Source organism: Magnolia sinica, chromosome 11 (genome assembly GCF_029962835.1).
Source record: "Magnolia sinica isolate HGM2019 chromosome 11, MsV1, whole genome shotgun sequence".
NCBI classification, from domain to species: Eukaryota; Viridiplantae; Streptophyta; class Magnoliopsida; order Magnoliales; family Magnoliaceae; genus Magnolia; species Magnolia sinica.
The window spans coordinates 7,273,927-7,299,019 of NC_080583.1; the positions used below are offsets into that span (position 1 = coordinate 7,273,927).

The 25,093-nt window shown below is 39.4% G+C and overlaps 1 protein-coding gene across 3 annotated transcripts in view; it reads right to left on the bottom strand.

The window, feature by feature from the left end:
- The window catches only part of LOC131218711 (dynamin-related protein 3A-like), a 33,581-nt gene extending 15,272 nt beyond the window's left edge, over window positions 1-18,309 (bottom strand). Inside the window, exons 1-16 of one of the 3 annotated variants that reach the window (XM_058213437.1) lie at window positions 17,600-18,224; window positions 14,817-15,099; window positions 14,644-14,672; window positions 14,420-14,521; window positions 13,827-13,895; window positions 13,680-13,739; window positions 13,236-13,349; window positions 9,293-9,341; window positions 8,741-8,850; window positions 8,358-8,450; window positions 8,132-8,224; window positions 7,766-7,903; window positions 6,939-7,052; window positions 6,720-6,818; window positions 6,492-6,534; window positions 4,225-4,284 (exon numbers count right to left, since the gene is read on the bottom strand). In XM_058213437.1, coding sequence (XP_058069420.1) covers window positions 4,225-4,284; window positions 6,492-6,534; window positions 6,720-6,818; window positions 6,939-7,052; window positions 7,766-7,903; window positions 8,132-8,224; window positions 8,358-8,450; window positions 8,741-8,850; window positions 9,293-9,341; window positions 13,236-13,349; window positions 13,680-13,739; window positions 13,827-13,895; window positions 14,420-14,521; window positions 14,644-14,672; window positions 14,817-15,099; window positions 17,600-17,965 — 1,822 coding nt within the window. In that variant the 5' untranslated portion in view covers window positions 17,966-18,224. Of the gene's footprint in view, window positions 1-618; window positions 2,446-4,224; window positions 4,285-6,491; window positions 6,535-6,719; window positions 6,819-6,938; window positions 7,053-7,765; window positions 7,904-8,131; window positions 8,225-8,357; window positions 8,451-8,740; window positions 8,851-9,292; window positions 9,342-13,235; window positions 13,350-13,679; window positions 13,740-13,826; window positions 13,896-14,419; window positions 14,522-14,643; window positions 14,673-14,816; window positions 15,100-17,599 lie in introns of those variants that run through there. The other 2 variants (XM_058213439.1, XM_058213438.1) reach the window with 2 other exon arrangements.
- Between the last annotated feature and the right edge of the window lie 6,784 nt (window positions 18,310-25,093).

Here is a 25,093-nt window from a genome sequence, read left to right on the forward strand (position 1 = left end):
TTTATGTCTTTATATGCTTATTTAAGTGGGGTAAAGCCCTAAACACGAAGTTCGACTATTGATGAATGAAAAGCAAACCCTTTGGTTGCCTCCTTCCTCTCTTCTCTCTAATGGTGCTTCTTCTCTCCCCTTGATCTTCTTCTTCTAATTTCTTCTTGTGCCCCTCCAACTTCCTCAAGGTAATAACTTTCTTTCTTCTATTTTTTTTGTTTTGGCTAATTCCTCTTCGATCAAAATCTTGAGAACCGATCTAAACCCTAAATCCCCAAATTCTCAAATCCCTAATCCGAGAAACTTCTTGGTTCTTCGGACTAGTGATCTTCATTGATCGATTGGGTGTGACCATGCAAGATCGGGAGGTCTCATCCCTCGCCGAATCCAACCTAAGTAGTAATTGAATTCCATACTCCATGGTTGTAGTGATGGCCCGCTCCATTGCATGTTTCCTTTATGATTTTCTCAGTTATGATGATTATTGTTAGAATTTTAGATCATTTATTCCTTTTATTTCCGCTGTTTAATTATCTCCATGAGCATGCATCATAATTAGGGTTGTCCTGCGTCACTTAAGGTCCAGTTCATACTACGAGTGTATTTGATTTCAAGTGCTTTATTATCTATACAGACAATTATTCTCGTATGACTTAGTTATAATGAAAGTTTGCTCTGAAGTGTTTTCTTACTTTTAAGGAATTTTATATGGAAGTACAAACACAATTCAATGCTAAGGAGTGTATCTTATATTTAGATAATACTAAGAAACATATATCTAACGAATTTATTTCATCTCTCAAATCTCATGGCATTATTCTCATGTGCACACACGTCACACGCCACAACAAAATGGTGTAGCTAAACATAAGAACCAGCACTTAAGGTTGCAAGGGTGCTATTATTTAACGTGAAAGTTCAGAAAATGTTTTAGAGTGATGCAGTTTTAACCATATACCATTAAATAAATCAAATGCCATCATCTATTTTAGATGAAAAATCCACTTTTTGTTTTATGTCCTGGTATTCGTACATTTTCCATTCCTCCTAAAGTGTTTGAGTGTGCATTTCGTACATCAGTTGGATCATATTCTTCACAAGTTCAAACCAAAGGCCATCAAGTGCATCTTTCTTGAATACTCGCGTACCCAACGAGGATATAAATGCTACAATCATCTCTCACAAACGTTATGTATCAGTTGATGTCACATTCTTTAAATGCATTCCTTATTTTTTAAAATGCTAAGACCTTGCAGGTTGGAGAAGTCTGCTACTCTTCCCATTATGCCTGACACAACTTTCATTGAATGGAATGTAGGTACAATGTTTTGCTCCATCGTTCCAAGTATACTCCAAATGTTCCAAGCATGGTAATGAAACTCATATAATTGTGGCTCCCACCAATCCTCCTCCTTCATCCAAAGATCATCATCCTCCTAAATTTCCTTCTTTAGCATCTAATGAAGGCGACTTACCGATCGCTCTTGACAAGGCTATACGTTCTTGCACTCAGCATCCTATTTCTCATTTTGGTTCCTTTGTCGGTTTATCTCATTCCCGACGCAATTTTACTTTTTCCTTGTCATCTATATGTTTGTTCCTCATTTCCACGAAGCTATCAGTAGTGATGGATGGAAACAAGCTATAGAAGATGAGATGGTTGCTCTCCATCGTTAATCAAACTTAGAATTTACCTGACTTACCTACTAGAAAACGTGCGGTTGGGTGTTGATGGGTATACACAATTAAGTACAACCACGATGGTTTAGTTGAACATTTAAATGCTCGGTTAGTCGCTAAAGGGCACTCTCAAACCTTACGAGTTGACTAATTAGAGACATTTTCTCATGTGGCAAAGCTTAACTCTGTGCGGGTTGTTTCTGTTGCCACAAATTTGGATTGGCATTTATGTCAGCTTGATGTGAAGAAAGCATTTCTACACGGGGATCTTACCAAAGAAGTCTATATGGAGCAGCAGCCTGGCTTCTTTTTTTCAAAAAAAAAAGGGTATATATTAACAAAGACGTCTAAGCCAGAACTTTACAAGAGAATTGAAACAAAAGAAAAACTGCTCAAATATTACACCCGGAAAGATGAAGAAGCATTAAATTACAAGGGTGACCAACACACCGGAAAACGATCCACCACCTTGGCCACCAACGCCCACTCCATAACATTTCCTTTGGCTCTACTGAACACATCTGAAAGACGCCCTGACCGATTCCGAAAACATCAGTTGTTCCTCTCTAACCATAACGACCAAATTCCCCTCAGTAAACATAGCCGCCACACTTTCAAAGCTCTCTTTCCATGAATTCCTTCATGCCACATAAAGAAGAAATGCCCAAACAAACTGGGCATGACCCAAGCAATTCCGAATAACTTAAGGAAAGACTCCCAAATTCCCCTTGTGAACTCACAATGGATAAATAAGTGATCTATTGATTCCTCATTCTGCATACACAACAATCATACATTTGGAAGAATCATTTGACACTTGCAACGATTGTCCACCGTAAGAACCTTGTTCCGGCCAACTAGCCATGCAAACACCGCATGGCTTTGTTGCCCGGGGGGGAGTCAAACAGTGTGTCATCTTAATAAGTCAATTTATGGCCTAAAATAATCTCTAAGAGCTTAGTTCGACAAATTCAATAAAGTGTTATTTGAATATGAGATGAAACGTAGTCAGGTTCACCACTTTGTCTTTATGAGTCAACGACTCAACGTGAGGTAAGTGTCATTGTGTTCGTCATCTATGTTGATGATATCATTGTCACCAACAAAGTATAGGTATTAACAAGTTGAAGACATTTTTACAACAGTCAACACTTTTATACAGCGGACTTGAGCCGTCTTTGATACTTCTAGGATATTGAGGTAGCAAGATCTAACATGGGCATTAATTATTACAACGAAAAAATCTGATGGATTTATTGGCCAAGACATGGTCTTCTGGGAGTTAATCTCATCAAAACTCCTTGGACCCAAATTGGAAGCTTAGTGTAGATCAGAAAGAATTCACTAATGATCTAAGAAGATATCAACTTGCTGGAAAATTATATTACTTATCAATTACTCAACCTATATTACTTTTCCTGAAAGTGTGGTTAATCAATTTATGCAAGCTTCTCGTGTTCCTCATATGAAAGCCATGTTTCATATACTCAGGTACTTGAAGGGAGCTCTTAGTCGTGGTATTTTGTATAAGCACAATGGTCAACTTCAAGTAGAAGGGTATTTAGATGCAAACTAAGCCGGTTCTTCATCTAAGAGACGATTTACTACAGACTATTGTTCCTTTGTAAGAGTAAACTGGTTGCGTAGAGAAGTACAAAGTAAAGCGTGGTAGCCCATTCGAGTGTAGAGGCAGAGTACAGGGCAATGGCTCATTCTACATGCAAGTCTGTTTGGTTGAAGACATTAATATGTGAATTGGAGTTTATGATTGATGTTCTCGTGAAGCTATATTATAATAATCAAACTGCCTCAACAATCTACTTTATCACAAGAGAAAAAAAGCACATCGAAGTTGATTGTCACTTCATCAGAGAGAGTTGCGAGTAAGGAAATTTGCATGTCATTTCATCATCTCAATATTAGTCGACAGGTGCGTCTACTAAGGCTTTAGTCACAATTCATTTAGATCATCTCTTCATCAAGCTATGCATTCATAATATATATGCTCCAGTTTGGGGAGAAATGTTGACAGACCGTGATAATCATACATGTGGCCATTTGTGGCCCACTTTACATGGAAATTATGGTTTCTATTGTTTTACACTATCATTTTTCCTTTTAGTCCTTAAGGTGATGTGTTAGAATCAGTGTGCAAAGTATCAAAGTCGCTACAAGTTTCACTAGCCGGGGATATAGAAACAAGTCGCCGATGATATTGTCGATAACTAGAAATGCGGGGAACCATTAGGGAAACATGGGGAAAACAGTGGAAATTTTTCAGTGAAACTTCATGAGATGCTAAAATACACTTGCATATTTTAGGAATGAAAATTTTGCAAAAATAATGCATACATAATAAGTTTCCATTTAATGGGGGCCTAAAAGCATGTGCTGTCAAAAGAAATCAGTACAGCCATCCCATCTATCTATCCAACCATCTAACCTCACATCCAAACATCCATCGATATTTCAAAATATCAACAACACACGATATTTCACTGAAAAATCGTTGACAACTAGAAATGAAACGAAAGATTGTGGTCTCGATATCACCTGTGTTGTGATAAAGATAATATCGCGATATGATTGATAATATCGTCGGCAATTTGAACACTGCATACAACCATGCGCCCATAAAAAATTTTGAAATGAATTTTTTTTTTTAATAAGCAGATTTTTGCCGATATTGATACATTAGCGATATTATCGAAATATCGCTGATACACTGACGATACAATCAACACCTAGAATTTACATAGTCGAAAATATTGGTGATATCAATACATTGGCAATACAAACGATGCCTAAAATTTATATGGTCGAAAATATTGGCAATGCATTGGAGATATCGATACATTGGAAATACTTAGCAATATTATCGAAATATTGCTGATACACTGACGATACAATCGACACCTAGAATTTACACAGTCAAAAATATTAGTGATATCGATACATTGGCAATACAAAAGATACATTGGCATAGAACCATGCACCCATAAAAAATTTTGAAATGTATTTTTTTTAATAAGCAGATTTTTGCCGATATTGATACATTAGCGATATTATCGAAATATCGTTGATACACTGACGATACAATCAACACCTAGAATTTACATAGTTGAAAATATTGGTGATATCAATACATCGGCAATACAAACGATACCTGAAATTTACACAGTCGAAAATATTGGCAATGCAATGTTGATATCGATACATTGGCAATACTAAGCGATATTATCGAAATATCGCTGATACACTAACGATACAATCGACACCTAGAATTTACACAGTCAAAAATATTAGTGATATCAATACATTGGCAATACAAAAGATACATGAAATTTACACGGTCGAAAATATTGGCAATACTTTGGTGATATCGATACATTGGCAATACTTAGCGATACATCGCTGTTACTATCAATGTTAACGATATCACCGTACTAGAGATACAGATGGTATCGAGGATATTTCAATAATATCAGGGATACTCCGAACCAATGTTTTAAATATCGACAATATTGGCCGATATATCCCACGATATATCTTGTATCCTACCTGTGCGATACAAAATGCACAGGTAGTGCCGATATATCCCACATGTTCGATCCAGTGAACATTTCCAATTTTGTATCCCTTTTTTGGTTGAAATTATATTAAATCAGTGTCAAATGGTTACAAATTCATTGGTTCTTCATGTTTTGCATGACAAATCATGGAGTTGGAGCTTCAATTTCGATATCCATTGGTTCATGTTCTCCATGTTTTTTTCAAAATTTTCCTTCAACCGGCTATTAATTGAGACTAATTTCGAAGTATTTAGGAGTGTTTGATGAAATGATCATCGCATACACTCTAAATGTTATGCATTCACTTTGAATATAGTTCCATTAGTTCAATCAGATGGTGCATAGGTTAGGACCCTATACAAAGGAAACATATTATGTGAACTTCTTTTTTGAGATGTTATGATTTAAAAGAATGTATTAAAGTATTTTTTAACAATCCCTAAAGTTTCCTTGAAAAATTCGACCATTTTCCCAATGTTTCCCCATCTTTCCCTAAAAGTGCGATAAATTACCCCATACAAATGATATATCTCTTGTGATAACTGTTACGTATCTATATTCCAAGGGTACGATACATAACGCGACACCGATATTTCAAACACTACTCCGAAAATGGGTAGAATAGAGTATAAGTACACGGGCTTTGTTCTATATAATAACTTAAGTATGATGGGGTATTTTTATGCTTTCACATTTACTATGGAAGCCCTAATAATAAAATGAGGAGAGGCTAGGCGCATCTCCATCTATTGAGTCCTTTATCTCAGTTTCCCATATTGCTTCTCATATTCCCTTTCTTTCTCTTTCTCAATCTCACTCGAGAAGAGGACAACTATTTGGAGTTCTAAATTTCGAATATTTTTAGCATGCTTTGCTAAATCTTGAACAAAAACTTTTTTGGGTAGGGCTGAGGCATATCATATCTAACATGGATACCCTGAGGAATTTGTAGGATCTAAACATCATAAAACCTTTTTTTCAATTATTATTATTTTTATGTGTGTGTGTGTGTGGGGGGGGGGGGGGGCACTTGGAATCTTCATTGACAACAATACAGCTAAAGAAGTAAAGATTATTGCTGAAGGCCTGGATGATTGATATGCAGAATGAAGGTTCTCAAGCCATATGAACATCATAGTTCTGAAAAATTACATCGCTTACTAACAAGCATGGGAAGTTCATTTAAGATATTAATATTGAATGTCATCTGTTAAAAAAAAAAGTCATTCTTTCGAGGTAAAACATTACCAGCTGATCCAGGTCTCTCTGCATCTGCAACAGGTCGAACTCCCTATTTGTCATCCATATGAAAGCATAAGAAAAGAAAAATGTAAGCTGAACCAATAAAATGGTGCCCTAACATAAGAAATGCCTCTCTAAATATTCTATGGGCCTAGCATCCTAAATCCCTAAACATGAAATCTGGACAATAAACAAACACAAAATGTCTATAGTTTATAAGAATCTATCACATACCTGGTCGGCAACAATTCCATTTGCAGCAGACCTAGAAAAAATAGCTCGAGATTTCAGACTTTTTTCAGATGCTTGCATTTTATCAGAATCTACCCCGTCCTGGATCCACAATGCAAGGAACCAGTTACATTAATAGACAGAATGCAGCATCATTATGCCTGGTACACATTCAAACTATAACAAATCTTTTAGCAATGCTACAAAGACTAGATAGCATACCTTCAGTTTGGGCAGAGATACAGGTAACCTAGAAGACTTAACTTGCTGCAATGCAAGCTCTACAGCTTTACTCCCACCGACAAAATTCGGGTGTGAAGTGTTTATGTAATCTATCTACAAATCAAGTAACTTAAATCAGTGCATGGAAAAAATACAAAGCTTAGGACTTTGACAACACTGGCAAATCTGAAGTTACAAGTTTATGGTTAATTGGTTATGGAGTTGCTGAAAGGTGGAAAAGGCAAGAGAAGTATTGGAATGGCATAAAATCATGGCCTCAACCATGCCTGTGACAATTGAATAATAATTGGAAGAACCATGTGGTTTTTAAAATGGACCATGAGTATGCGCAACATGTGCAATTTCAACTTTCCACTTTTTCCTTTCAATTAAATTCATTGAAAACATAAGATTTTTCGTTTTAACTTTGTTTCCAAAAGATTGACATAAGAACTATATAAAAAGTAACATGAACTGTATAAACGATGCTAGTCATAGTGAGACGTGACATCACCAAACTCTTCCAGCCACAAATTTTCAAAGGCATGCCCTCAAGGTCTCTGCCCCATCAAAACAATATATGTCCAGACCAAAGAATCCATTTCTTGATGAGAAGTTGTATAGAGAAGGCAAGCTTATTGATTTTTTTTTTTTTGTTTTTTTGAAAAAACCTAGCTTGACAGAAATTAGGCATAATCTTGTTCCTGATCCTGGTAAACGGAAGTATCACCCAGTTCATGATACAGTTTCTATGGTTCTGGTAGTGGTTCAGAAAATCATGTCTAATCAATGGAAATACAGTTTCAAGCATTTGAACTTCATTATACCTCCATTTCAATAATGTGGCCTATCATTGTCTCTGAAGGTTCCAGGCCTTCTCGCAGAAAATTTCCAATAACTTCATCCATGCGCTTCCTAAGAACAGGAAATCGTTGCAGTTCACCAGCCAGACAGCAGTGGCTCATCTGAAATAGAATCCAAACAATTTAGCACACCAGAAACGCACACAGACACAGGTACACATTTATGGACGCAATTGAGTGATGTATGTATGCTCTAGTATATAAATGTATAAACCAGTGCTACATGTACAACTTAAAATTTACATAAACAACAAACACCAGGCATTTTTTGTTATCCTTTGAAACAAAAAATAAAAATAAAAAAGGATGGGCATGTCCAGACCAGCCAACCTTAATTAATTCATCATAGATGAACCTTGCACATTGAAGGCTTGGATCTAACAAACGAGCTATCTGCCTTCGGACCAGAACTTCAAATGGCACCTAAAGATTTGGTTAATTATCAAGTATCAGAACACAGGAAACCAAACAACCGGGAATTTCAAAACAAATGAATGATTTCTCCAAATCATTTGGAAGTCCACTCCCAGAAATCAAGAAGCATTACAACACTCACCTCTGGTACAAATAAAGCACTTTTAGGGCCAGTAGCATTTTGAATAGCAGTGCGGATGTCTTCATCAGTTAAGTCATCACATGGATCCACTTCCTGAAAGAGGTTCCAAATTACATGAGGCCAGGACTAGTAGCAATGTAAAAGTCAGGACAAATTCCCTAGCATACCACATTACCATACAAGTGCAAAGATAAGAAAGGGAGTTCAATAACAGTTACCAGCAGAGAAAACTTCGTTACACTAGATTGACAATGAAACTATATATTAACACAAGTAGCCATAAATTCAACATGGTTGCAATAGTAAAGCAGGGCAGTAGAAAGGAACATTTTAAATTTGAATGATTACTTGGAGATAAGATCATAAAGTAGTGTGATGCAAACCTCCAAACTCTTCACAAAGATTGATTGAAAAATATAGTGGACTCGTGCTCCACCAGAAAGCTCTGATGTTGACATTTCCTCGTTTTTCCCCTCCACCATCGAAGAAAAAGCTGTCAAAAACAGATTATTTAATGAGTTCCCATCTGAGCATTCAACTCATGATGCAAATAATTGGTATGAAATGATAACAAATCGCCTTCAGCTTTGTGTTTAAGTAGATCTTTAGCAAATGTCATACATTGCACTTATTTGTGCCACTAGTGTGTTCAAGCAGTCTATAGATGTACTGTTTCTTTGTTAATTAACAGAGTACGTGGGCCTGTGTCACCTTCATGCATGCCAAAGACAATCTCAATTCCAAGATTCAAAAGCAAATTCTAAGCAACTGCTTAGATAGCTAGTCACAGGTGGCATTGCGAATATTGAAGATAGACATTAAACTCAAGAGTGGCATTGCAAATATTGAAGATAGACATTAAACTCAAGAGCGTGGAATGTATCTTAAATTTGAAGATGCTAAAGGCAATCAACATATTAGCAGCAAGCTTTTACCTTCAGAATATTTGGCAAGAATGTTCAAGAGAAGAGCTCCCTGACCAGCCTGCACTTATCAAATACAGAAAAAATTACAGAAAAATTATGAAAGTGAAAATTATAAAAGCATCAAGTACAGGTAGATATGATAAACGAAACTCAGACACCTATTGCTATGATCTTTCTTCTCCTTCTTCTACTTCTTTTTTGGGGTGTGTGTGTGTGCGTGTGTGTGTGTGTTGTGGGGGGGGGTGGGTTTGTGGCAAAGCTGCCATCCTAGGGGGCGTAGAACAGGGTTCAACATCACGGCAGAACAAGGTTTGATGCCCTGGCTATAACTACTGTCATCATGCTCTATATCATCCATACATGCACATGCCTCATGCCTCGGGGCCTAAAACAGGTTTTGACACCAACAATATAGCCACTTAGGCTGTTTGGAAACTGATGGTTACAGGTATCTAACTGGATGAGCACCCAGTTGCACAGCCAGCACTAAGGGCCAAGGCAACCAACCCACAGCAAAGACGACAGCCCCCATGATTTCTTTTTGATAGATAAGCTGAACTTAAAACTGAGAACTCAACGTTGAAATATAGGCCGTGTACCATTGAGCTGTGACTCAAATCACATTCAATCCCCATGCATTACAACATATATTTTCTTAGAAAAATGGTACACATGTGATTTTTATAGATCTATAGAAAAATAATGGAGCCCGAGGAGGTTATGCGGTGGGTGTTTAGGAAAAGGGCCCTAGGAGGATATATTGACATCATTAAATATCATGTATAAAGTATTGTTACCAAAGTGGGAAGGGGTTGTGGAAGAACTGATGAGTTCCCTGTAGTAGTGGGTCTTCGTCAGGGGTTGTCGTTAAGCTCTTATATTTTTACGATTTTTATGATGAATTAATCACCAGTATCCGGAAGAGGCCCCTTGTTGTATGTTGCTAATGGAGAATGCAGTGACAGTTGATGAAACTAGGGAGGGGTCGATACTACATTAGAGATGTGGAGGAAGTCTCTAGGATCTAAAGGTATAAAGATTAACAAAACCAAGAAACAGTATTCGGAATGCAACTTTAGTAGGAACAGTTATAGAGGCGAGGCTTCAATCAAATTAATAGCCAGGAGATTTCTCAAAACAATGCATTGACCTTGGCTCTGTAATGCAAAAGGATGGAGAGTTCAAAGAGGACATTCAAACTTAGTGCTTGGTGGATGAACTGGACTTGTGCCCCAATGGAGTGGTGTGTGATCAACACATTGCCAATGAAACTCACAAGCAGTTTGTTTTTTTGAAAGAAAGATGAAATTTATGAAGGCCGAAAAGAAAGCAAAACGAAACAACAGAACGCTAGGCAAAACAAAAGGAAGAGAACCAAACTAGACCCAAACAACAAGCACAGCCCTGCGGCTGGCAAAACCCACCCAACGAAAACTAAGGAACCCACTTTGTGAGGACGAGCAGGGCCCCTCTAAAAACCCCTACAGAAGAAACGCTTTTATTATAGAAACAACAAGCATTTATTTTGCCCCGGATAGCCCAAAGCACGACAAGCAGAGCAGCCTTCTATCTTTTCTTCCCTAGCTTCCTGCCACCTCCAACATGCCAAGACTGAAAGTGACCCTCGATGAAGTAGGGCACAACCCAAGACACCTCCGCCATAGTTGGACTAGATCGACGAAGAGAGGGGGCAATGGAAAAGGAGATGATCGACTGTTTCAGAGAGAGCAGGAAGGGCAAGACCTCGCTTCCGAAGAAAGTGAAAACTCAAGGAGATTCTGCTATTTGACCGAATGTGCTGTATGGACGGAGTGGAGTGTTGGCCATTTTGTTGGGGGGGGGGGGAGAGAAAGAGTCGTTTGGAAAGACTAGGAAGAAGAATATAACCAAGAAAAGGATGTGCAAAGCAGCCTACGAGTATCTACATTATGAGCTAAAATAGTGGGTGGTTCGGCCATGCACTACAAAAGTCAGAGACAACCCGATAAAGCAAGGAGCTCTGCTTAGAGCTAGAAGGGCCTAAAAGGAGGATGAGTGAAGACCTAAAAGAACTTGGTCCAAGGTGGCAACAAGTGGCATGAAGGCTTGTACACTTACCAACAACAGGGCCTTAGATAGCAATGATTGGCAGAGTAGGATTCATATAGCTAACCTCAAATAACGAGGACAAGGCTATGAAGATGACAGCGACGATGATGATTTCTACGTCTTTTCAACTTGTATATTACCCTTTGCATGTTACGTGGTTGAAAAATCATGTTTTATTGAATTTCATACATTTTTTTTAATTTAAGGGTCAATTTTTATACTATATTAGTAAACGAAATTGTATTTATGTTTCTATGCATGCCTCCCCCTACACGAGCACAGCAATGCCCTCACTTCCTTGGCTTTGGTATTGATTTATTGGTGTAGACAAAGTATATTATTGACTCAGATGTAAAAATGCATTTGATTCGGAGTCACTACTAGCCAAATTGTGGTAATGAAAAAGGTAGGGATTAGGCATCCTTTTTCGCCCGCACAATGTGTGGTCTCTACTTCACAAGATTTTACAGTTTTTTGAGTGATTCAGTAGAATTTCAACATTTTTATATTTGGTTGCGCTTTGCATAACCCAAGGGTTGGGCAGGCAAAAATAAGAAACATGAAACTATCTAGCCTTACATCGCAGAGCCAAGTAACCCCGGGTAGGCAAATGAAGTAAAATGGAATGCAAACAAGCCTTACTTCGTGGAGCTAAATAACACCAGGTAGGTAAATAAAATAAAATTACAGTAAATAAGATGAAATACAAACTAGCTTTGCTTCGCAGAATTTAAGATCATAAGCAGGCAAATAAAGTTAAAGAAAATGAAAGAAAGAAAATAATGTAGAATAAGATATAAGGAAATGTGGATGTAGTTGATGCACTTTGAATGTGTAGAATGGAATGCGACTTAAATGGATCAACTTTCCTTCTATCTCTTTCCATTCTACACATTCAAAATGCATCAACTATCTCGTCCGTTTTCGGTAATCTTAGTCTCATTGGAAAGATAATTAGATAAGCTTCCTAGCAAGACTATAATTACTTCAATCGAAGCCCGTTTGACCTATCAAAAGTATGACCGTTCAGTATACGAAATTAGTTGTCTGCATTTTGATCGATTGTCCCTTTTCTATGATCTTGGGCTCATTGGAAATGTCGCCTGATAAGTTTTTCAATGGAACTGAAATTATTTCAATTGAATCTCATTTGACTAATCTAAAGCACAACCAGAGTTTTTACGCCTTTGGGCACTTGGCAATGCGTGGTTTTGGTAAACGAGCCGAATCTTCCTCATCATAATCCGGATTGGAAGAAACTTAAGTTCGTTGAGAAAATCATTTGATCACCTTTCCAATGAACCATAAATCATCTCGATCGGTCAAATTTTGCTTTCAATAACACCATGGTCATTTTGTGTACAAGAACGACCGTACTTTGCTCAATCTTGAAGATGTAACGTTTCACGCCTCAACACAACATTTTCCGGGAAGACTAAATAATAAAGAGAGTGGTCCTTGGGTAGAGAGAGTTCATTTTATCCTTTTTTTCGCACATCAGTTGTTATGTACAAAGAGTTAATAAGATCATGATATTTGCGGCAAGCAAATGCACCCTTATGTTTTTCATCTTTCTTTCATGTCAAAAATTTCCCTCCCTCAACTGGCAAAAGGAAATTATCGAAGTACAAATTATTTTAAAAAAATGATGGAAATATAGTACGAAATGTTTATTAATCTATGAACTTAAACAAAAAGAAAAATTATCATACATTAGGACCAAGCGTATCCACCAACTCATATTGAACACCTATTCGGAAGAAAGAAAGTGCGAACTTATCAAATAAGGAAAGAATAATTTAAACTTTCATAATCTTGTGCAAATGATTCAGCCATACTCTCGGAATCATTATGAAAAAGATACCTTTGATTCTGTGATTTCACCATAGGCAGCATGCTCCTTTGCTACAGCAACCAATTGAGCACTTATGCGGGCTTTTAATCCTGGAAGAACTGCCCTGATGTGCTGTACCAAAATCTGTAAATAAAATTAGAAGTGTAAGGTAGTTTGAAACAGAGTAACAGATTCATGTGAATGTTCAGACGTAAGCACAACCGTTGCTATGGAATTACTTAAATGGCTTCACCAATTAATTTAAGGAAATGCCAATCCATATGAGATAATCCAACAAAAGGATAAAGTGAGATCTATGAAAGAAGCATAAAGTAGCAGCACAGTAATGGGTTGCAGCAGAGAGATCACCAACACCTACTGCAGGTGCAGATTGAGACATCCATTTTAGGTTAAAAACTTCCACTAAATACTGTAATGCTTGACAGTGAATGATATTGCCACCAATCATCCTACCTGATTCAACTTCTTTGCTAACTGGGGGATGCCACAACGATCTGAAAGGCCATGGTATACCTGTAATCAGTATCAAAACTAAATCAACAAGTTGCAAACTTAATGTAGACGTAAGCCATAATAACTTGAAAATGGTATGGGTTATACAGCTTTTCTGCGGAAGAAGTCCTCTTCATAAGCAAGTGCTTCCTTAATACTGCGGTTGTAAATAATATCCTGTTGAAAATAAAATAAGTAAAATATTTCAGAAGCTTCTTTAAAAAGAACATGCATCAGCCAAGAAATGCACCAGTATTCTATTGGCAACAAATCATTCACCAATTTCCAGAATTTTGATATCATCTCAATACAAGCAATTTTGAAATTTATACAAATATAGGTCCCCAATCCCCACCAAGACGGAAACATGTCAGTAGAATTAATTTCATATGAGGCATTTCCAAGACAACATCCAATATCATACATGAATGAAGTTGGTTCATAAATTCAAAGGAGTGAAATTCAAACACCAAGGCGCGAGTACACATACAAGGTCACATATCTGGTCTAGAAGCATGAGTAGCTAGATTGACTGTCACCAATGAAATGAAATTCACATTATCTGTAAATATGTATGGATGGTCTATTATACCTATGGATGAAGCATGAAGCAAGAGTTTATAATATTATAAGCTTACAACAGATGGTGTAAATATAGGAAAAGGTCATAACGAACATCCAGTGTTTCATAAAGGGATTACCTCCTGACTACGATTCACAACACCGACATAACCAAGTCGAAGAGGGATCACTTTTCCAAGCAAAAAATTGCGAGCATCAGTACCTCTATCCATGATATCCAACTGAACACAAAACAAGATATCATTTCCATGTCTCAAGATAACTGCAGATTTCAGCATGCAAACATTACCGAAGTATTAGAAATTTAGAATAAACAAAGAACTGCAACAGAGAGGTGTCTGACCTTTGTGATTACACCAATTGTCCGAGAACCTGTCAATAAAAGTAGCATAAGAAAATTTTAGAATCATGTGGGCAAATCCACTCCAACAGCTGCAAAAGAAAATTATTGTGCCCAATTTTTCAGTTATGTGAACGTACATCACCATCTCATAAAAGCATAGTTGCAGAATTTACCATCAGGATCAGCCACCCTTGCCATCGAAAGTGCATCTGAATTGGCCAAATCTGAATTCGCAGGTGTAACAGCTAAAATAACACAAGTCGGGTGCTTGATATATGACAATATCATATTTCTGATTCGCAGCTCAATATCCGTTGGCTGATCACCAACTGGAACCTTCGTAATTCCAGGCAAATCCACCAATGTAATGTTGAGAACATTTGGAGAGAACACCTTTAAACGAATCTGCTTATCCGAGACTCCCTTGTTTCCTCCTGCTTCCCTGTCAGTTTCAGCCTGCATTTTCAAAACCATAGGTTTAGGGTGGAAGTCCAAAGGAAATTATAACATTCAATTATGCACGAGTCCATGAAAATGCAAAAACAAAAATGATCAAATCACAGTAATACATGGCACCAGAAAGATCAAAAAAGAACAAGAAAAAGAAAATTAAAGAATCTGATAGTAAATTAAGTGGACAATGGACACTTTTTTTCACCAAGGATCTGAGAATAATTGTTCAAAGTATGTTCTTTTTTCTTTTGTTCTTTTTTTTTTTGGATACGTACAGAAATGTTATTGAGTAAAACAGGAAAAGACACATCAAGAGAAGAAAATCATCTTGAATACAGAGATGACCTGGTGTGTGAAGTTGCATTTGCATCCATCTAGCTCGGCGTCTCACCAACATAGGTATACAAAACACCCATGCTTTAGCACCTGGTGCAACAGCTCCTAGTGCAACAACAAGCACCAGCTTGACTTGGGGGGGTAGTAATTTAGTAGCAGTAGGCGGCAAAGTCGCTTTGTTACCTATTCCATTAGGAACCGCAGATTTTTTGATACATCACATTCATGCATTTACGATCCATGTGACCGTATTGATACTACTTAAAGGTATCCTATTTGCTCGTAGCTCACGTTTGATACCTGATAAAGCAAATCTTGGTTTTCGTTTCCCTTGTGACAGACCTGGAAGAGGAGGGACATGTCAAGTACCATATCCATCACACACCGACACCCTACATCATCCATGCTAATAACATCCAGTATTCTATCCTCTGAGCATTTATCTTTATTATTATAAATAAATAAATAAATAACAAATACTACCCCAATCCTAATATTGTCCTTCCCCACATACAACTTGTATTTGTCTCCAATCTCTTTGGATTTTTCTCTAGCAGCTAGTCCATAAAAATTTGAGAAATTTATCACACACAGTCTGATTGTGGGGGTTTGTAGCTTGCACAAGAAGAAAGCTTTAAGGCAGACAAACTTGTAAATGACAAGGTTGAATGTAACCAGTTTGGCATTTTATGCTTAAATGTCATTTTACTCTTTCATACATTTTAGTTTTTCATTTAATTTATGATATTGTTTTATCACAAAGAAAGGGTGTTGATTTATCAAAATACAGTTTAACTACCACGGATCTCTTTGCCATTCTCTTGACCTCCACTATTCTACCTTTAAATCTTTATCTAAGACGATCTCTACCCCATTCCTTGTATACTCTTCTTGTATATCCAGCATTTTTGCTGTTTTTGGATGATACCATGTATCCAACAATTTTTAGCCATTGGCAATGTCTTCTCTCTCATTTCCATTTCATATCTTGTAAGCACATGCTATATTAGCCCTCCCTTTTCATTGAATTCAAACTCCATACTCATGCCTAATAAAATTCCCACGTTCAACATGACAAGATGAATTTTCCTCTATAGGGATTAATATTTCTGCAGGTTTGTGATAGGGAAGATCTTATAGGTGAGTGGTTTAACGTGATATAATTTCTTGGGCTTCGGGTATCAGATGACCCCTTAAAGTCCTCCCCCTATAGGATTTATTTGTATTTTGCGTTTTATTGAATACTCAGATGACCCCTTAACGTCCTCCCCCTATAGGATTTATTTGTATTTTGCGTTTTATTGAATACCTTTCCCAAAAAAAAAAAAAAAAAGAGTAGGACAGTGACGATGATGAATTCCTCATCTAGACTTGCTTCTTTACCCATTCTGATTTAAAAGCCTAGATGCTTCTGCACGCAAAAAAAGAAAAAAAAAATCAAGAAATTTATCGCACGCATTGTTTGATAGAGGGGACTTCTATTTAGAGGTCCTACATAAAATTAATGTTTCTTCCCATTTCTTGTTAGGCCAGAACTAGGGTTTTAAGGGTCCATGGACTATATCAGCAGCTCCCTCCCTCTTGCTTTTCCATGGCTCTTTGGTTGATAAACCTTCACCCTCTTCATGTCAATCTTCTAGCAATCTCTCCTCTCCTACATTTTCATTGTTCTTTGGTTGATAAACCTTCATTTCTCCTCAATGTGTATCTCCTACCGAAACCACCCACCCCCCTTCTCTCTCTAATTGCTCTGTGATCGATAAACCTGCACTCTCTTCATGCGTACCTTCCGACCACAAGCTACAGCTTTTGACGGTGTGAAAAGGACCAAACGAGACACTATTTTTAATGGTATTAGGAAATATACAATCCTCAACCAGGTAAAACATCATTTTTATCGATTGAACAGGCAGGCCAGACATTCATGTGATCCACACCAGTCGTGCAAAAAAACTCCACAATTGGAACATACCACCCATACAATCAATGGATTCTTTTTCGCGGGCATTAAGTTGAACATCCACTTCGAGTCCAGCAATCTCAGAGTTAAGATATGCCAGCCAGATGATCAGTTCGGATAATCGAAAGGTGGGCCCCACCAGATGATTTTTTTTTAACCTTTTCAACGAAGAAAGAAACGGAAAATCAGTACTTCTAGAATCCTAACCTGAATCTCCCTACGAATCGCGGCGAAATCAAAGAATTTCTTCCCGGGAAGGTGCAAGAACTCCCCCCACTCATCGCCCTCTTCCGCCCCACTCGAAGGCGCGTTCACGAGCTGCAGCACGAGCGGACGCCGTGTGCAGATGTCGGAGCCCCTTGGCAGGAAATCTCTCCCCACCAGAGCTTCTAAAACGCTGGATTTCCCGCTGCTCTGGCTCCCAACGACCGCCACCTGCGGCAGATCGATCGTCGACGAGCTGCCAAGCTGGGAGAAGATGTCTTGGAGTTTGTTGACGATCGGAATCACGGCATGGCCGAGCGGATTTGAAGGAGGAACAGATGCGGAGGAGGAGATCGGATCGTCGGCCATAGATTTCTGCAGAGATCAAGAGATCTAGGGTTTTAGAAGGGGAGAGAGACGGTGGTGTTTTCTGCTGCAAGCGATCTTTTAAGCAGGAGAGCAGGGGCGACTGAGGGAGGGAGACGATCTTGGGCCAGAAGAAATACTACTACCAGACGCCCCAATTTTCAAGCGACAAATGGAGACGCACCACACGCACGAGTTTTCACATGTGTGAACGATCCAGGACGTACATCAAAGAATCCCCCAGTGCATATCTATTGTTCTCAGATTGAAATGGTGATCCTCAAGTGCGAGTTTGATATACATCGATTGTAGTTTTCTCAACGGTCCATGTCGTTGTGTGTGTGCGGCTCACCTGATAAATGGTCAGAATTTTCGGACTAAGGAAAATTCGGTGTGGCGTTTCCTCTATAAACGTCCCAGATGCTTCACACGTGGTATGCGGTGCGTTTGATACGTTTATACATGGCGCTTGAAGATGGGGCGTCTGTAATTAGCATTCCGTTCGTGGGCAGAAAAATTAGAGGAGGGCTTTTCTTCATGGACGCGGATTACGTCCTACCCCCGACCGGACGGTAATCCGTCCGGGCAGGGCTCTGTGGGGCCCACAATGATGTAAGTATTTTATCCACGCCGTTAATCGCTTTTATCAGAACATTTGATGGTGCGGGGTTAAAAATAAAGCAGGTCCACAGGTCCAGTGGACCACACCAAAGGAAGCTACAGTGATATGACATCCACCGTTGAAACCCAGGGACCACTGTGATTTTTTTTACCCTCCAACCTATTAATAAGGTCATGTAGACGTGGATGAAATGAAAAGACAAATATAAGCTTGATCTGAAACTTCTCTAGCTCCCAAGAACTTTTCAATGGTGGAAGTTCAATCCCCAATTTGTGGTTCAATCAAGATTTAAACCTGCCACATTTTTACAATTGTTACTTAAAATGATCTGAGAAAAACGATGAACGGTGTGGATAAAACACTTACATCACACCGGGCCACATAGCTCTGCCCGGACGGATTACCGTCCGGGAGGCGGTAGGATGCAATCCGCGTCCTTTCTTCGTGAGCTCGTTTTGCGTCTCTTGCGACTCAGGATTGCCAGGAGCTGTCGCCCTACGGGCCCCACATGCTGAGATGATCCAATGATCAGAACCCTCCATCTTCTCGCTACTATCATATATTAAAAATCATTACTCGCCATCAGTGATGATCCTGACCGTCGATTTATGAAATCACCTTCCAATGTTTGCCTTTGAAATCTTTCTTTCAATGTTCTAAATTAATCTCCGCATGTGATGTTCATAATCATCCGTTCAGTGGAAGTTCTGATGATGATCCTTATAAAGTCCAGAGCAACGACGCGTGGGTCCCAATATTGCGACATATGCTGGGTGTCTGAGTCGCGACGGAGGTAAAACAAACTTTTTCTTCATCGCGCGATGAACAGTATTGATTCGTTGCAATTTCAATAAGCACGTGACCTCTGGTCAGATGTCGGAAGCTGGAGCCTCTCGGAGATGGAAGTTCGCTGGTCCAATATCATCGCTTCTAAGGCAATCTGCACCGTTGATATGGTGGGGCACCTTTGCGAAGGGGCTGTAAGCTAAAATTACGACTGCAGTGGGAAAATGGAGGGTCGACAATCAATGCATAAAACTGACAGCAAGCGAAGGCTATGCTCACTAAATCACCGCTAACTTATCTCGCTCTACACCTGGTGGCCCACATTACCAACGGTTCGGATTGCCCTGTGCGCGTGGCAACCATCTCCTGGACTTTTATTTGTTACTCCGGCAGGATGTGAGATTGATACGCATGCCCCCGGAAATTAAAGCTCATCCGTTTGTTGAATTCGGACCATTGTAACTTTTCATCCTGGCCGTTCATTAATTGTCCCCCAAGATCATCCATCTTTGACGTAATTAAACTTTAATTTTCGGTTTATGATCCATCTATTAAAATCTGCTACTTGGACGGTTTTATTTAGTCATATGTAAGGTGCATATGCAACGTCTTGGTATCTGAGTATCAGCGTCACACTCCACCATAGTGTCAAAGTTTCTTCTCCTTTTCATGCGGAAGAAATATATGGATATTAGCTGTCGTCTCCGCCCTTCATTTTGTGCACGTCTGGCCCTACGTTTGTCTGGCAAGAACGTTGATATGAAGGGCCATTATTGCGATGTGGCCCACCATGGATGGATCATCCGACAAAAAAATTCCAGATTAGAAGATCTGAGTCACTAGGGTTATGATTTTTTCGGTTGAATATCAACTGCTATTGTATGTCTAATCTTAGCCGCATGTTCTTGTGGAGATATTTACATAATAATATTTTACCTGTAAAATATAAACCTGAAAAAATTTAAGATATGAAATAAGTACAGGTTGAAGCACATTTAGGACGCTATCCTTATAGTGTTATTTACCCTTACTCAAGTGAATTAAGTATGCTAATAGGTTACAGGCAAACCACTTATAGGATACGACAAGCCTGATATGGGTCTGCGTTCAGCAAACATGAAGGCCCACTAATGAAACTCTGTTACAAACTGTCTGACAAAACTACAATAAAAGAAAATTCCCAAAAAGAAAAGAGAATAAAAGAAAATTTATGGTTTGAACAAGTATACTGGTCTGTTCTTCAACTACTGGTTCAGTTGAACCGTTCTAGACCACACCACTTGTCTATTCTTCAAGCAATAGTTCAACTTTGCTGTCTTACTGGAGTTACTGGAGTATAGGAAATGAGTGGTTGTCTTAATTCGTATGGGTCTGCTAGAGTGGATTAAGAGATGGTTTGGAAACTCATCCAGGCCCTGTTTATATATACTGTGGTGGCTATTGGTTATGGTCCAGGGAAATTAATTTCATTGACCGTTTTCTAGCTGTTAGAGAAAACTAGCCGTTTATGGCCCCTTTTTTTTACTGTTGTGCATGGGCCATTAAGCTACTACATACTAACTATTGTGAGATAGTGGCTAGTCGTTTCTAACTATTGGGCTAGCCACGTGTAGCGATTTCTGCATTGTCTGCAATGAATTGTGGGAGGAGTTACACCTCTGCTGCAACAACTCTATTCTAGCCTCTATATATACTGAGAGACTCTCATTCGCACCTCTACAGCCACACTGCATTACATGCCTACGCCCTCGCACCGAGCCCGTGATTGAGACCGAGTACGCACTGGAACACGCAACTCCTATGGTCCATAGACTGTGGGCAAATAATAAGGTACTCCACCATATTTATTTAAACCACAAAAAGGTATCTTCTCTTTTCCCATGTGGGACTATTCTAAAAACCCTCACAGAAGCTTTTAATATATCATATTATATTTTATTATAAAATATATTTTATAAAATCATTATTTTATAACAGTTCGTAGACCAAAAATTGAAAGGTTATGGTTGTCCTATCAAAGATATATGATAGACCCAGTTATCCAATCTGGGGGATGCAACAGGCCAGTGATCATCTCCAAATAAATGGGCCCTACTCGACATTATCGAAGATCTGCGTGTGTTATGCAAAAGCCCGGTGCTGTGGGTCACACCAGGCACATGAAACAATCCTAGGCATCGCATCTGGTGGTCTTCAAATGGACGGTGGATGGAAAAACTAGATGGTCCAGATTACTAAGACAGGAGTTTTTTTTTGGTTAGCTTGTTAGTACACACCCATGTCAGTACACACACTCCATGTTAGCCACCCCCACTAGGGATTGATACTAATACATCAAGGGCCTGTTTGGCCTTGCAAATCCCATGGGATTAGGAGGGATGGGATGGATTTTAAGGTAATGATGTGGTGTCAGTGGATTGGTTTAAGATCCATGGGATTGCTATATCCCCGGACAAGTTCAATGGGTCTGTTTGGCACGCCCAGCATATCCCAAGATTTTACCTTCCAATCCATCCAACTAAGGGATGGGATCAATTTCAAGGTAATGATGGTGATGTCAGTGGATTGTTTTGAGATCCATGGGATTACTTATATCCCGGGACAAGTTCATTGGGTCTGTTTGGCTCGTCATGTATATCCCGGGATATCGCGATCCCATCCCTCTTAATATCGTGGGATTGGTCTGGCCAAACAAGCCCCAAGTGTTGAAACGAGGTATCTCCACTCAGTCTAAGGCAAGAGTTGTATACGACCATTGGATTTGTATGTTTCTCATGTAGTACGGTGGATGGATGGGATTTCACGATCATGCGACACATGTACCGCACTAAAGGAAACGAACCAAAAGATGCGACTCTTTTTAGTTTTTACACCGCCGTAGAACACCCAAGCACTGTGGGGTCCATCGTTACGTAGTATATGTAAATTCCACTCCGTCCATCGGGTGATAACCGTTAGCCGAATTGTACTTTGAAACGATGAGCCAATTTAAAGTCTCAAATTGGCGAAACCAATGGGAAAAATGTTAGATCGATCCCAAAACCGCTAAGATCACAATGCATGGCCTACCTGAGTTTTCTTTATCATGATGGTTTTTACGTCTTCTCTTCATCGTGGTGACTTACACCTGATTAATGGTTTTGATGGAAGATACACGCCATGGTGGGCCCACACATAAACCTATGGTTGGCATCCCATCCCCATTGTTCCATGTGGTGTGGTCCATCTGAGTTGTGGATCTATCTGATATTTTATCTTTGTCCTCTCAAATCAAGGATGTAATCTGATGGACGGAATAGATTTTACACTTACAGCATTGTGGGCCCCACGCATGGATTTTTATACAACACTACGATCAAACATTGTTGCTGAGGAATCCTGTCCCTTCAAATTTGTGGAGTACTACGGTTCGGATGACCTACCTCGCTCGTCGTTAAAGTGCGCTTCATGTGTGGACATGATTAACGTATACAAACCTGGGAAAAATACCGAAATAAAGGATTGTTTCATTCGAACGGTGCATCTAGTGCATCATCATGTGGGCCACATTTGAACATTCGTCATGGATGGCCATCATTTTCTCTAAGCGTCCAATTTGCCTGCACGGATATTGTCTGCAGTTTATCATGGGACCATTCATGTTGCGTGCTACTACTAACGGATTTCCTATAAATCAACATGTAAAGCAAATTTCACATACACGATTATTAATTTTAGCCTAGGTTCAATAATTGGCCACCTAAGGATAATGGTCCGCACCTAGGAATGATTTGATGGTTTGCGAAGCCGCTCTCAAGGTGTCGATCCCGCGGGTTAGAGTATTGGAGCCCTGTGCCGATAGAATTAGCATGTTAGAGTGCATGCAAGTGGTCTAATATGCTAAAACTTGGGAAAGAGCTAGATAGATTACCTTTTGATTGCTGGTGGGCCGCTTCTATAGCGATGGTGGGCTCTGACACGGGCTGTGGTGGGAGGGAGAAATTCCTCAAATTCTAGCTCCTTGGAGCTCTCTCTTTCTCTCTACTCTCTCCACTCTCTCTTTCCCTTGCAGTAAAAATTCGTATGGGAGTGAGGGAGTGTGATTTGAAACTTATATAGTCTAGAATTTTTGTCTAAATGGCCCTAGGAACTCTTATTCTAACACACATACCCCTAGTGGGTTGATTTCTGGTCCTTGTGGCCATTCCAGTGGCCCCCTGACCCATTTGTGTCATGAGGCAAGTGTCCCATTGTTTGATGAGCGGCTGTTCCGAATTTGGTGGCAAACGAATGACCCAATTGACTGTAGGGACTTAATTTGTGATCAACAGTCACTGATGTTCGATCAGGGCCTCAGTTTTACGGATATAAGTAGGAAAATATCTCTGGCTCATGCCTCGAGTTTGATTGCAATTCAACGGTTGGAAAAGTCGCTGAACGGCCTACATCTTTCCCACCCAATGTAAAACTACGAAACCCTAGATGCCACAAATAGAAGACAAATTATGGGATAACAGTGGCTATATCATATCGTAAGGTCTTTTATCCGTCGGCATGTCATGTATGCAGACTACCGTGTCCGTACAAATGGTGGGCCACACCATGGTAATCATCCGATGTGAAAAAAGGGAGGTCCACACATATGAATGGATTCCTGTGACACTCGATCTTCATGCTCTGTCTGCAGCTTATCATGGGACCATTCATGTTGCATGCTACCTGATGAACGGCCTAGCTCTGTCCCACCTGATGTAAACCTACGAACCTCTGGATCCCACAAATAGAAGATAAATTATGGGATAACAATGGCTATATCATATCGTACGGTCTTTTATCCACCATCATGTCATGTACGCAGAATATCGTGTCTGTACAAATGGTGGGCCACACCATGATAATCATCTGATGTGAAAAAAGGGAGGCCCACACATATGAATGGATTTCCGTGACACTAGATCTTCATGTTCTGCACGCTCTTTCATCTGGGTATGAAATGGGCTCGGATTGGCTAGTCCCCCCACCAGTAGCTCCTGGGCTGGTGTTCATAGCGGGCGCCTTACCATTGGTGCGTCAGAGTGGGCCCCATCATGCCTATCGAAGTAAGTGAAATGACATTTACAAACGGCATTAGAGCCCGTTTCACCCGAGTACCTGCTCGAGATGAGAAAAAACATATGAATTCTCTCCCGCCTCTCCCTCTCTCAAGTCCAACAAAAACCCAATTTCTCTCCCGCTCTCCCTCTCTCAAATCCAACAGAAACCGCTATGTCTTTGTTGCATCTCACGGCGTACTAACCCCAACGCATGAATCGGAGCTCGAATCCAAAGCCTCTCTCAAGCACACCATAGGAGCCCTCCACTGTCCGAGAGAAATCCAAACACTCCACATCAGGTCTAACTCTCTCTCTCTCTCTCTCTCTCTCTCTCTCTCTCTCTCTCGATCTCAATCTCGATCTCGATCTTATTTGCAACAGCCTGGGGATTTGGAGATTTCTCATTTTCGAATGTGGATTTGGTCATTTTTCAGCTTCGTATGTCGATTTTTAAGATTTGGGGATTTTTCAACTTCGGAGGCAGATTTTAGAATTTGGGAATTTTCCAACCTGAATGTGGAAATTGATTTGGGGAATTTAGCATCTTCTTCTTCTTCTTCTTTTTCTTTTTTTCCTTTTTCTTTTCCATTTTTGTTTTCAAATTGATTGTTGGAGGGCTGTTCAAAGTGGCACCTACCTGAAACCCTCTTT